Raw genomic sequence first — 11,123 nt, 5'->3', positions numbered from 1 at the left:
TGTAATTCACATAATAAAACAAACATTCACAAGGAAAGAGCATTCTAGCTAAATTACCTGATTAAAATGGAACAAAACTGTTTATGTTGCCTGTACTAATATTTCATACCCCTATCTACACTCTATCAGAAACAAGTATTAGTAACCAACACTTAAATGAATTACCCATCTCCCATTTTACACTTTCCTGCCTTAGACTTCTTACAGCTACTGCTTGAATGGCAGAAATATCCAAACAAGAATCTTTTCTAAAATGCAAGCTAACTTAAATGTAGCACATTTTAAATTTAATCTGAACTCTTGAAGCTGGGTGATAGGCACCTGGTGATTCAATACACTATTCTGTTTACTTTGAATGTTTGCAATTTCCCCTAAAACCTTTATAAACTTATCTATAAGGGAGAACAATCCTTCAAAAACTATGTTGCTTATAACAGAAAATTTCCATCAACCCAGACAATAAAAAATTGCAGTCTTGCCTAAGCTTGACAAGGCTTTTGTGTTTTGTTTCCCTGATGAATTTTCCAGTGAGACATATTGGAACTACAAGTCTACTTTTGTATATGTGCACCTGAAAGTTAAAATGTTTATCATATACAGTAACACATCGTTAACATGTATGTCTGCAAAATAATTGGAGGTGGGATCACATTATGGCAATCCCAAAAACACACCTCGTGGAAAAATGGAAACAAGACTGCCCAAATGCGATATGACTATTTGCAACTTGGAATAAAATTTCCAAGAACAATACACAGATTCAAAAAGTGCTATATTCTCATCAACAAAAACGAGACATATGACCCCATTTTTTACAACAAATAAATTACAACATCTTGGAGGGGGAGAAGGAAGAATCTATAGAGACAAAGAGACTTGACACATTTAAAAATTGCGACATACAGTTCTCATTTGGATCCTCTTTCAAATGAACCAAAACAATCATCAAACAAACAGGGAAATTTAATCACTGACTGGATAGGAAAATGGCAAAGTAAGGAAAAAAGCAGTTTCAAAAATGTACATGTAACTAGAAACATATACCATAAACAGACATAATAATTATGTCATCTAAATCCTTGAAAGGTTTCTAGAGTCAAGTTGGCCAAGAAAATGTTTTTAGATTTTTTTTTTGTCGGCACAGGAGTGGGGAAATAGGAGACTGCCTATATTCAAGACTGCCTTGGCTGGGCACGGTGGCTCACACCTGTAATCCCAGCACTTAGGGAGGCCGAAGCAGGCAGACCACCTGAGCTGAGGAGTTCTAGACCAACCTGGGCAACATGGCAAAACCCCATCTCTACTAAAAATACAAAAAAACTAGCCAAATGTGGTTATGCACACCTGTAACCCCAGCTGCTCAGGAGGCTGAGACATGAGAATCACTTGAACCTGGGAGGCAGAAGTTGCAGTGAGCCACTGTACTCCAACCTGGGTGATAGAGCAAGAGTCTGTCTCAAAAAAAAAAAAAAAAAAAAAAAAAAAAAAAAAGACTGCCTTAGGTTTAAGCCTGGATGGTAAAATTTAAAGTTACATTTATTGAGCACCTACTATACTAGGCACTGAGCAAAGAGTAATCATGTATTAATTCAGAGTTCCGCATGCTGTAGCCCACAAGAACATTTCTAGGCTAAGGATGGACTGAACAAATTCGTCTTATTTTACTCTTTCCTGAAACCTCACTAAACAACACACTGCCTGCTGGTGTAAATAAAGTTTTATTGGAATACAGTCAGGCCCATGCACTTGTATGTTGTCTATGGCCATTTTCATGCAGAGTTGAATAGCTGCAACAGAGGCTATAAACCCAAAATGCATCTGACCCTGTATTAGCTTTTTACAAGTGGTAACATTTGAAGAGCTAGCGCATTTTACATACAGAAGGAAACTGGGGTTCAAAGAGGCTGACTTTCTCAAGATCCTAATTTGAGTGGCAGGGCCAGGATTTAAACCCAAATGGTCTGATCCCAACACTCACATGCTCACCTACCATACTGTGCTGCCTCCAAATAGGTATGTAAGAGAAAACCTAAATGTCATCCAGTCTTATAAACAAAAGTCTGGGTATAACTTTAGAAAATTCATCCACACAATGGAATTCGAGGCAACCAAGTAAGACGATCTACATTAGACAGAAAATACACCCATTACATATTTGGGAGGAAAATACCCTACAAACCTACTTTATGTAAGAATTTCCAATTATATATATAGCATATAGTTTTTGTCCTTCCCACCCAAAAACCCTTCTAAAGTTACAGGAAATATATCTGAAAAGGTATAAACCTACAAGGGGAAACCACACAAAATGAACAGCAAAGCAAATTAAATAAGAATTGGATGTTATTCACAGATAACAGAGCATAGAAAACAGATAGGTTAATGATTATCAGCCAAGGAGATCAGATAGCCAAAACCTAAGCCTTCAGTGAGGAAAAACCCAGAACCAGACTACAGGACCCCAGAAAGACTCAGGAATTGGAGGTGCCAGACCTCTCAAAGTGAGGGTGAAGTTGCAGATGAAAATAGGAGATTAGTTGAAGTCTGTCAAGATCTCCAGACCCCTGCTCCCACCCTGTGCAGATGGCCTGCCCTTTCCTCACCCAGCAAAAGTTGATGCTTAGAAAAGTTAAACCAAGGGGACCACAGAATAAAGGTGCGATGAGCTATGATCATGCCACTGCACTCCAACCTGGATGACAAAAACTTTTTTTTTTTTTTTTGTTGAGACACAGTCGTGCTCTGTCGCCTAGGCTGGAGTGCAGTGGCGCGATCTCGGCTCACTGCAAGCTCCGCCTCTCAGGTTCACGCCATTCTCCTGCCTCAGCCTCAGGAGTAGCTGGGACTACAGGCACCTGCCACCATGCCTGACTAATTTTTTTGTATTTTTAGTAGAGACGGGGTTTCACCATGTTAGCCAGGATGGTCTTGATCTCCTGACTTCATGATCCACCCACCTCAGCCTCCCAAAGTGCTAGGATTACAGGCATGAGCCCCACACCCGGCCTAAAATTTTTAATTTTTAAAAGTTCCAGGCCAGGCGCAGTGGCTCACGCTTGTAATCCCAGCACTTTGGGAGGCCGAGGCGGGCGGATCACGAGGTCAGGAGATCGAGACCACGGTGAAACCCCGTCTCTACTAAAAATACAAAAAATTAGCCGGGTGTGGTGGCGGGCGCCTATAGTCCCAGCTACTCGGAGAGGCTGAGGCAGGAGAATGGCGTGAACCTGGGAGGCGGAGCTTGCAGTGAGCCGAGATTGCGCCACTGCACTCCAGCCTGGGCGACAGAGCGAGACTCCGTCTCAAAAAAAAAAAAAAAAAATTCTGGCCGGGCGCGGTAGCTCATGCCTGTAATCCCAGCACTTTGGGAGGCCGAGACAGGTGGATCACCTGAGGTCAGGAGTTCAAGACCAGCCTGACCAACATGGTGAAATCCTGTCTCTGCTAAAAATACAAAAATTAGCCGGGCATGGTGGTCCATGCCTGTAATCCTAGCTGCTCAGGAGGCTGAAACAGGAGAATCGCTTGAACCGAGGAGGCGAGGTGGCAGTGAGCTGAGATCACAACACTGTATTTCAGCCTGAGCCACAGAGTGAGACTCCGTCTCAAAAAGACAAAAAAAGAAAAAAAAGAAATTAGCAGCAATAAAAAAAAAAAAAAAAAAAAAAAAAAAAAAAAAAAACACACATGGGAAAAAAAAAAAGACCAAAAAAAAAAAAATCAACATAAACGTTAGAAGATAAACTTGAGCCAGGCACGGTGGCTCACGCCTGTAATCCCAGCACTTTGGGAGGCCAAGGCGGATGGATCACCTGAGGTCAGGAGTTCAAGACCAGCGTGGCCAAAATTGTGAAACCCCGTTTCTTCTAAAAATACAAAAATTAGAGGCATGGTGGCATGCGCCTATAGTCCCAGCAATTCACGGGTCTGAGGCAGGAGGATCACTTGAACCTGGGAGGCAGGGGTTGCAGTGAGCCGAGACCAAGCCATTGCACTCCAGCCTGTGTGACAGAGTGAGAGTCCATCTCAAAAAAAAAAAAAAAAAGAAGATAAAGTTGAAGAAACCATCCAGAAAAAATTTTTAAAAAGGATTCACTGGGAAGAAAATTGGAATTTCCATCCAAGAGACCAAGCACAAAATAGATGGTCCAGAAAAAGAAGAAACAGACAAGAAATCAAATAATCAAGAAATTTTCCCAGAACATTTCGAGGCTAAGGATGGACTGAACAAATTCGACTTATTTTACTCTTTCCTGAAACCTCACTAAAACTAAAGAATCTAAAAACCAAACAAAAAACAAATAAAACCCCTCTACAATAACAAAAACACCAGAACAGGAACAACAAGAGACTACAGCCATCAAGCATTGCAGGCTGGAAAGCAGATGGCCAAATAACACTTCACTGGCAGACCAAGAGAAGGCTGAGACCTAAGCCAGGCACCAGGAAAGCTTAGAACAGAGCAGGCACTCACAGTGCTGGGGCACCTTGGGAACTGGAGTTACAGAAGAACATTAAAATGAGGAGGACAGGGTGAAATCTGGTTTCCAATGAGTTAGATCCCAGATTCCCTCCTCATACTCAGAGAAGGTGAGTTGTTTGAAGACAGTAAAACAAGAGGAGCTCTAGAATAAGGCCTGGTCAGATCAGTGGAGGGCACTGGTACTGCACCAAAAAGAGAAAGATGAAGTGAATGCTGAGGCCGCACCCGCAGCCGCCCCTTTCGCTACCCAGCTCCCAGACACCTTTCCTCCTAAGCAGGCTGAAAAACACTCCTCTAGGCAAGGTGACCAGTCTCGAGGCTTTCCTAAAAGCAGTGACATGGCGAGGGGAAGAGGGTTATGCTCTCTCAATCATCCCAAAGCAAAGCTCAAAGTCTTTACGCTCAGAGCTTCCAAATAGCTTTTTAATCCTCCCATTCTTGATCATAAACAGACAACCAAAGATTACCAGACATGTGAAGACAGCCTCTAACACAGAAGAGACCAAAAGAAACAGAAAGAAGCAACTTAAAGAAAACTAAAACCAAGCCAAAAAACTACCATGAATTCCCTAAAAGAGGTAACAGAAGATGAAACATGAACAGAGATGTTATTAAAAAACAAAAGAGCTCTTGGATAATAAAAGCATGACAGCAGAAAAGTAAAACTGAATAAACAGCTGGGTTGGAAGATAAAGAAAAGGAAATATCCTACAAAGTAACGCAAGAAATTGGCTAGAAACGAGAGAGAAAGGCAATAAAATTAGAGGACCAGTCCTGAAAAATACAACATCCAAATAAGAGAAAGAAGCTAGAGAAGCTAGAGAGAGAGAGAAGAAAAATATGGGAAGAAAACATCAGCGAAGTACAGTAATTCACAAACTTTTCCCACAGCTAAAGTACAAGGGTTTCTAGATTGAAAGGGAATATCCCATGCTAAGCAAAGTAGACACCACCACCATGAAATTTCAGAGCCCTGAGATCAAAAGATATTCTACAAGATTCCACAGAGGAAAAAAAAAAAAAAAAAAAAAAATACAGGTCGTGCACAGTGGCTCACACCTGTAATCCCAGCACTTTGGGAGGCTGAGACGGGCGGATCACAAGGTCAGGAGTTCGAGACCAGCCCCACCAACATGGTGAAACCCCATCTCTACTAAAAATACAAAAATTAGCTGGGTGTGGTGGCACACGCCTGTAATCCCAGCTACTCATGAGGCTGAGGCAGGAGAATCACTTGAACCCAGGAGGCGAAGATCGCAGTGAGCTGAGATCGCGCCACTGGACTCCAACCTGGGTGACAGAGTGAGACCCCGTCTCAAAGCAAAAGAAAATAAAAAATAAAAAATCATATACCAAGGTTCAGGAACCAGCATAGCTTCAGACATCAAGAAAACCAGAAGAGGCCAGGCAAGGTGGCTTACACCTGTAATCTCAGTACTTTGGGAAGCCTAGACAGGTGGATCACCTCAGGTCAGAAGTTCGAGACCAGCCTGGCCAACATGATGAAACTCTGTCTCTACCAAAAATACAAAATTAGCCAGGTGTGGTGGCGTGCGCCTGTAATCCCAGCTACTCGGGAGGCTGAGACAGGAGAATCACTTGAACCCAGGAGATGGAGGCTGTAGTGAGTCAAGATTACACCAGTGCACTCCAGCCTGGGCAAGACAGAACGAGACTCCACCTCAAAAAAAAAAAAAAAAAAGCCCAGAAGAAAAGGAGCAATGCCTTCAAAATCCCAAACAAAACGATTTCCAACCTGGAATTCCAAAACCAGCCAAGCTTGTAATCAAGGTTAAAGGTAAAATAAAGGCAATCTCAGACACATGTTTTCCAAAAAAAGTTTCTCCATGTACCCTTTCTCAAGAAGCTACTAGAAAAAGTATTCCACCAAAATGTGACAGTAAACCAAGGAAGAACATGAGAAGACACAGAGTATAGGTAGCAGAAGACTCAATCCGGGAGAAATGTGAAGGAGGCTCCAGAGAGATAGCTGCCAGCTGGCCTGAGGGCAGGCAGTCCAGACCAGAGCAGGACGACAGAGGGCTGAGGACATATACCTCCAAGAGAGGAAAAAAAAAGGAAAAGATTCCTTATTTTGACAGTATTGAGAAGGATTTTATGGCTCTCACAGTTTGGGGATTAATTAGTGAAAGGTACTGGGAAAACCAAAGGAAAAACAAAGTAATGATGAACTTTAAGGAAAATGAAGTTTTACAAGAAAGAAAATGTGATCAGAGTATACAAGGCGACTCAGCTGTGAACATGGCAGTAACAAATCTTAAACAGACTTAACCCAAAAGGTATTCAAGCCACACAGGGAGGCTGCAGAAAGGAGAAGCTAATGTGTCCCTGGGTGTGGGTGCTTCTGAAGGAGGTATAGAGAATTAAATTCTCATCTCCCAAGCAGGAAGTCCTCAGACATCTAAAACTGAAAAACTGATCAATAGTAAAGATTATTTAGAAACATGGGGTAAGTACTAGAAGAAAGAGCTAAAGATGAGAGAAGCTGCCTGCAGAGCAGTAGTAAAGGATGGATGGAGACGAGTAAGATGGAGGAATACGGCCTGGTGCAGTGGCTCATGCCTGTAATCCCAGCACTTTGGGAGGCCAAGGCAGGTGGATCACGAGGTCAGGAGTTCGAGACCAGCCTGGCAAACATGGAGAAACCCCGTATCTACTAAAAATACAAAAATTAGCCGGTTTGGTGGAGCACGCCTGTAATCCCAGCTACTCAGGAGGCTGAGGCAGAATTGCTTGAACCCAGGAGGTGGAGGTTGCAGTGAGCCAAGATCGTACCATTGCACTCCAGCCTGGGCAACAGAGCAACACTCTGTCTCAAAAACAGCAAAAAAAAAAAAAAGAGGAATGTTTCCCCTCAATTATAAGCTATGTTAAAAATCACTAGTTTCCCTCCTCCTCCTTCCTTCTCTGGTTATCCAGGTACAAGTCTGCCTAGATAAAGGCTGATTTTCCAGACTCCCTTGCAGCCAGGTGTCAGCCGGGTTTCCCCGCTCTTGTCAACAGCAGATACAACATGTGCAACTCTTGAGCCAAGCTCTTAACAGGAAAGGAATGCACTTTCCTCTTCTCCCTTCCCACTGGCCAGAATGCCCACATAACAAACCCTGAGTCCTATCAGAGTACCCATTTCACACCAACAGGTGGACAATGTGTTGGGGGTGATAGAGAATCAAGCAAAAGGTACCAGTATCTCTGATATGATGGAGCCATCCTTCTTAAGCCAAACTTACATTCTGTTTAAGCCACTGTTATTTTGGCCTTTTACACAGCAGCTAAACCCATATCCTAACATATAAATCCTTTAAAAAAAAAAAAAAAGCACTTAGTTTAGGTTTATTAATAACTCTGAAAATCTGAAAAGTATGTTAGAAGAAAATCATCAATTTGTTTCCTGGAGGCCTGGTTAAGTAAAGTACTGTTTTTAATTAGTAACACTTAGGATCAAACTAGAAAGATGGAACACATTTCATCAAGAGAACTAAAAAGTCAGATGCCTGGTGCAAGCTTTACTCACTTTCTGGATTTCCAAATGAGAGTCAGAGTCATCCAAGAACTCTAGGGGTGGAGAACATTTGTCAATGATGGTCCTTCTGTCCCCAAGGGGCTCCTCACTGGGTTTCTCCTGAGGGTCTATAACTACTCTCCTGTCGTAGAAGCTGCTCCTCTCTGGCACTGTCTTATCCTCCTCCACGCTGATCTCTGGGGTTGAGTCTTTCTCCTTCTGAGCAGCAGTGACTGTGACACTCCTGGCTGCTCCTTCTGCAGTCTTGGCTGGTGCTTCACCCCTGGCTGGTCTTTCTCCACGGCTGGGACGCTCTGCTGAGCTTGGTTTTGCCCGAGTGGCAGCCTCTCCCTTCCTTTTTGGCATCGATTTCCCCAGGATGCCCTGGATAGCCTTCAGGTAGATCATTGTGGAGCCCTGGTCTCGAAGTCTATCCCTCTTCCTTTTCTGGACCTTGTTGGGTTCCTCAATTGTATCATTCTGACCCTCAGCTTCAGCTGCAAATTCAGAGTTTGTGAAGTTATGAGAACTATCTTTGGAATCGACCTGGAAAAAAAAAAAAAAAGAATTGAAAGGGCTGTTCCAAGGGCACTTTCGTACATGAAGCATTTGGCAAATTATAAATCAGTGGTGGTTCTACCAGTCAAAGGGAAAGTGACTGTGGCTAAGGCAAAGGTTCTCTCCAGGTGGTGAAGTGGCACTGTAAGAGGGGCTGATTGCTGCCATTTCTTAGCATTCACCTACTCATGCTCAGCAGATGATATCCTCTCACTGCAGGGGGAGGGAAGGAGCTGAAATGAACACTCTCATTAAACCAGACTGCAAGCTCCTGGAAGGCAAGGACTACACTTCAGGCAAAACAGCAGCTCAAGCTCTTCCCACTGGAAACGGCCCTAGAAACCAGCTAGCCCAATCCCATATCTAAGGGTAAAGGAAACCTGAGGACCCAGTGAGGGGAAGGACTAGCCCCAGGAACTCCAATCCCCCAGTGCTGAGTGCAGTGTTTTTCCCACCATACCCAAAGCCTCCTGAAAGTTCTCTGCAAACACTTCCCCTCAAATAATCAACTTGGTTTTGGAAAATACCTGAGTTTCTCAGTGACTGCACCAGGGTCAATCAAGATAGACTGCTCCCAACAACAAACCCCCTCCAAGACGGAAGTGAAGCCTCAGCCCCCTCTTGCACCCACTCACTCCAGGACTCCACACAGAAAAAGCTAGACTTTTTGTTTGCCAGACTATTTTGATGTGAAATTCTAATCCAGTCTAATCCCTGCCGGGTGTAAGAACACTCCACAAATGTCCTCCTAAGGCCATTCCATAAGCAGTAAACCATTATCCCATTTGCACTCCTAAGTCATTTCTATTAAATTCCTCTCAAAAGTAAATACAGACCAGGCACAGTGGCTCATGCCTGTTAATCCAGCACTTTGGGAAGCCGAGGCAGGTGGACTGCTTGAACCCAGGAGGTCGAGACAAGCCTGGCCAACATGGCAAAACCCCATCTCTATAAAAACACGCGGGGCGCGGTGGCTCATGCCTATAATCCCAACACTTTGGGAGGCCGAGGCAGGAAGATCACTTAGGCTCAGGAGTTCAAGACCAGCTTGGACAAGGTGACAAAACTCTGTCTCTACTAAAAATTACAAAAATTAGCTGGGCCATGGTGGCACATGCCTGTGATCCCAGCTACATGGGAGGCTAAGGCACAAGAATCACTTGAACCTGGGAGGCAGAGGTTTCAGTGAGCCGTGACGACACCACTGCACTCCAGCCTGGGCAACAGAGTGAGACCCTATCTCAAAAAAAAAAAAAAGGCAAAATTGCTTTACATGTATATATTTGGAAACAAGTCTAAAAAGCTAAACTGGGCCGGGCGCAGTGGCTCACGCTTGTAATCCCAGCACTTTGGGAGGCCGAGGCGGGTGGATCACGAGGTCAGGAGATCGAGACCACGGTGAAACCCCGTCTCTACTAAAAATACAAAAAATTAGCCGGGCGTGGTGGCGGGCGCCTGTAGTCCCAGCTACTCGGAGAGGCTGAGGCAGGAGAATGGCGTGAACCCGGGAGGCGGAGCTTGCAGTGAGCCGAGATTGCGCCACTGCACTCCAGCCTGGGTGACAGAGCGAGACTCCGTCTCAAAAAAAAAAAAAAAAAAAAAAAGCTAAACTGTTTATAATGGATCTCTTTGGGGAATGCAGGGAAGTAGAAAGAGACTTAGGCTCGGCTGGGAGCAGTAGCTCATACCTGTAATCCCAGTACTTTGGGAGGCCGAGGCAAGTGGATCACCTGACATCAGGAGTTCGAGACCAGCCTGGCCAACATGGCAAAACCCTGTCTCTACTAAAAATACAAAAATTAGCCAGGAGTGGTAGCAGGCACCTGTAATCCCACCTACTCAGGAGGCTGAGGCAAAGAATCGCTTGAAATCAGAAGGCAGAGGTTGCAGTGAGGCAAGATCGTGCCACTGCCCTCCAGCCCGGGCAACAAGAGCAAAACTCTGTCTTAAAAAAAAAAAAAAAGAAGCAAAATAAAAATAAAATTACAAAAATTAGCCAGGCGTGGTGGCACATGCCTATAGTCCCAGCTACTCGAGAGGCTGAGGCAGGAGAATCGCTTGAACCCAGGAGGCGGAGCTTGCAGTAAGCCGAGATCATGCCACTGCACTCCAGCTTGGGTGAGAGAGTGAGACTCTGTCTCAAACAAACAAACAAACAAACAAAGGCTTAGGCGCTGACATTATAAGCTTCTTGTATCATTTGAAATTTTTTTTCCAAAGGGCACATCATATTTTTTTTTTTAATCATTATCCTGAATCAAGGGCCAAAGGAAAATAAAAGAATCATAAACCTAGTCGGGCGCGGTGGCTAACATCTGTAATCCCAGCACTTTGGGAGGCCGAGGCGGGCCGATCAAGACCATCCTGGCTAACACAGTGAAACCCCGTCTCTACTAAAAATACAAAAAATTAGCTGTGCTGCCGGGCGCGGTGGCTCACGCTTGTAATCCCAGCACTTTGGGAGGCCGAGGCGGGCGGATCACGAGGTCAGGAGATCGAGACCACAGTGAAACCCCGTCTCTACTAAAAATACAAAAAAAATTAGCCAGGCGTGGTGGC

At 44.2% G+C, this 11,123-nt stretch overlaps 1 protein-coding gene across 3 annotated transcripts in view; it reads right to left on the bottom strand.

Moving 5' to 3' along the window:
• TATDN2 (TatD DNase domain containing 2) overlaps positions 1–11,123 on the bottom strand; it is a 34,244-nt gene that overhangs the window by 13,575 nt on the left and 9,546 nt on the right. For all 3 annotated transcript variants that reach the window (XR_009213067.1, XM_032149694.1, XM_032149693.2), the window contains exon 3: positions 8,019–8,552. Coding sequence is in view for 2 of the 3 variants with exons in the window: in XM_032149694.1 (XP_032005585.1) it covers positions 8,019–8,552 (534 nt within the window). In the remaining variant the exon portion in view is untranslated. The remainder of the gene's footprint in view (positions 1–8,018; positions 8,553–11,123) is intronic.

Source organism: Hylobates moloch, unplaced genomic scaffold, assembly GCF_009828535.3.
Source record: "Hylobates moloch isolate HMO894 unplaced genomic scaffold, HMol_V3 SCAFFOLD_4, whole genome shotgun sequence".
NCBI classification, from domain to species: domain Eukaryota; kingdom Metazoa; phylum Chordata; class Mammalia; order Primates; family Hylobatidae; genus Hylobates; species Hylobates moloch.
The sequence above is the reverse complement of the archived record's forward strand: the minus strand, read 5'-3'. Positions and strand labels throughout refer to the sequence as shown.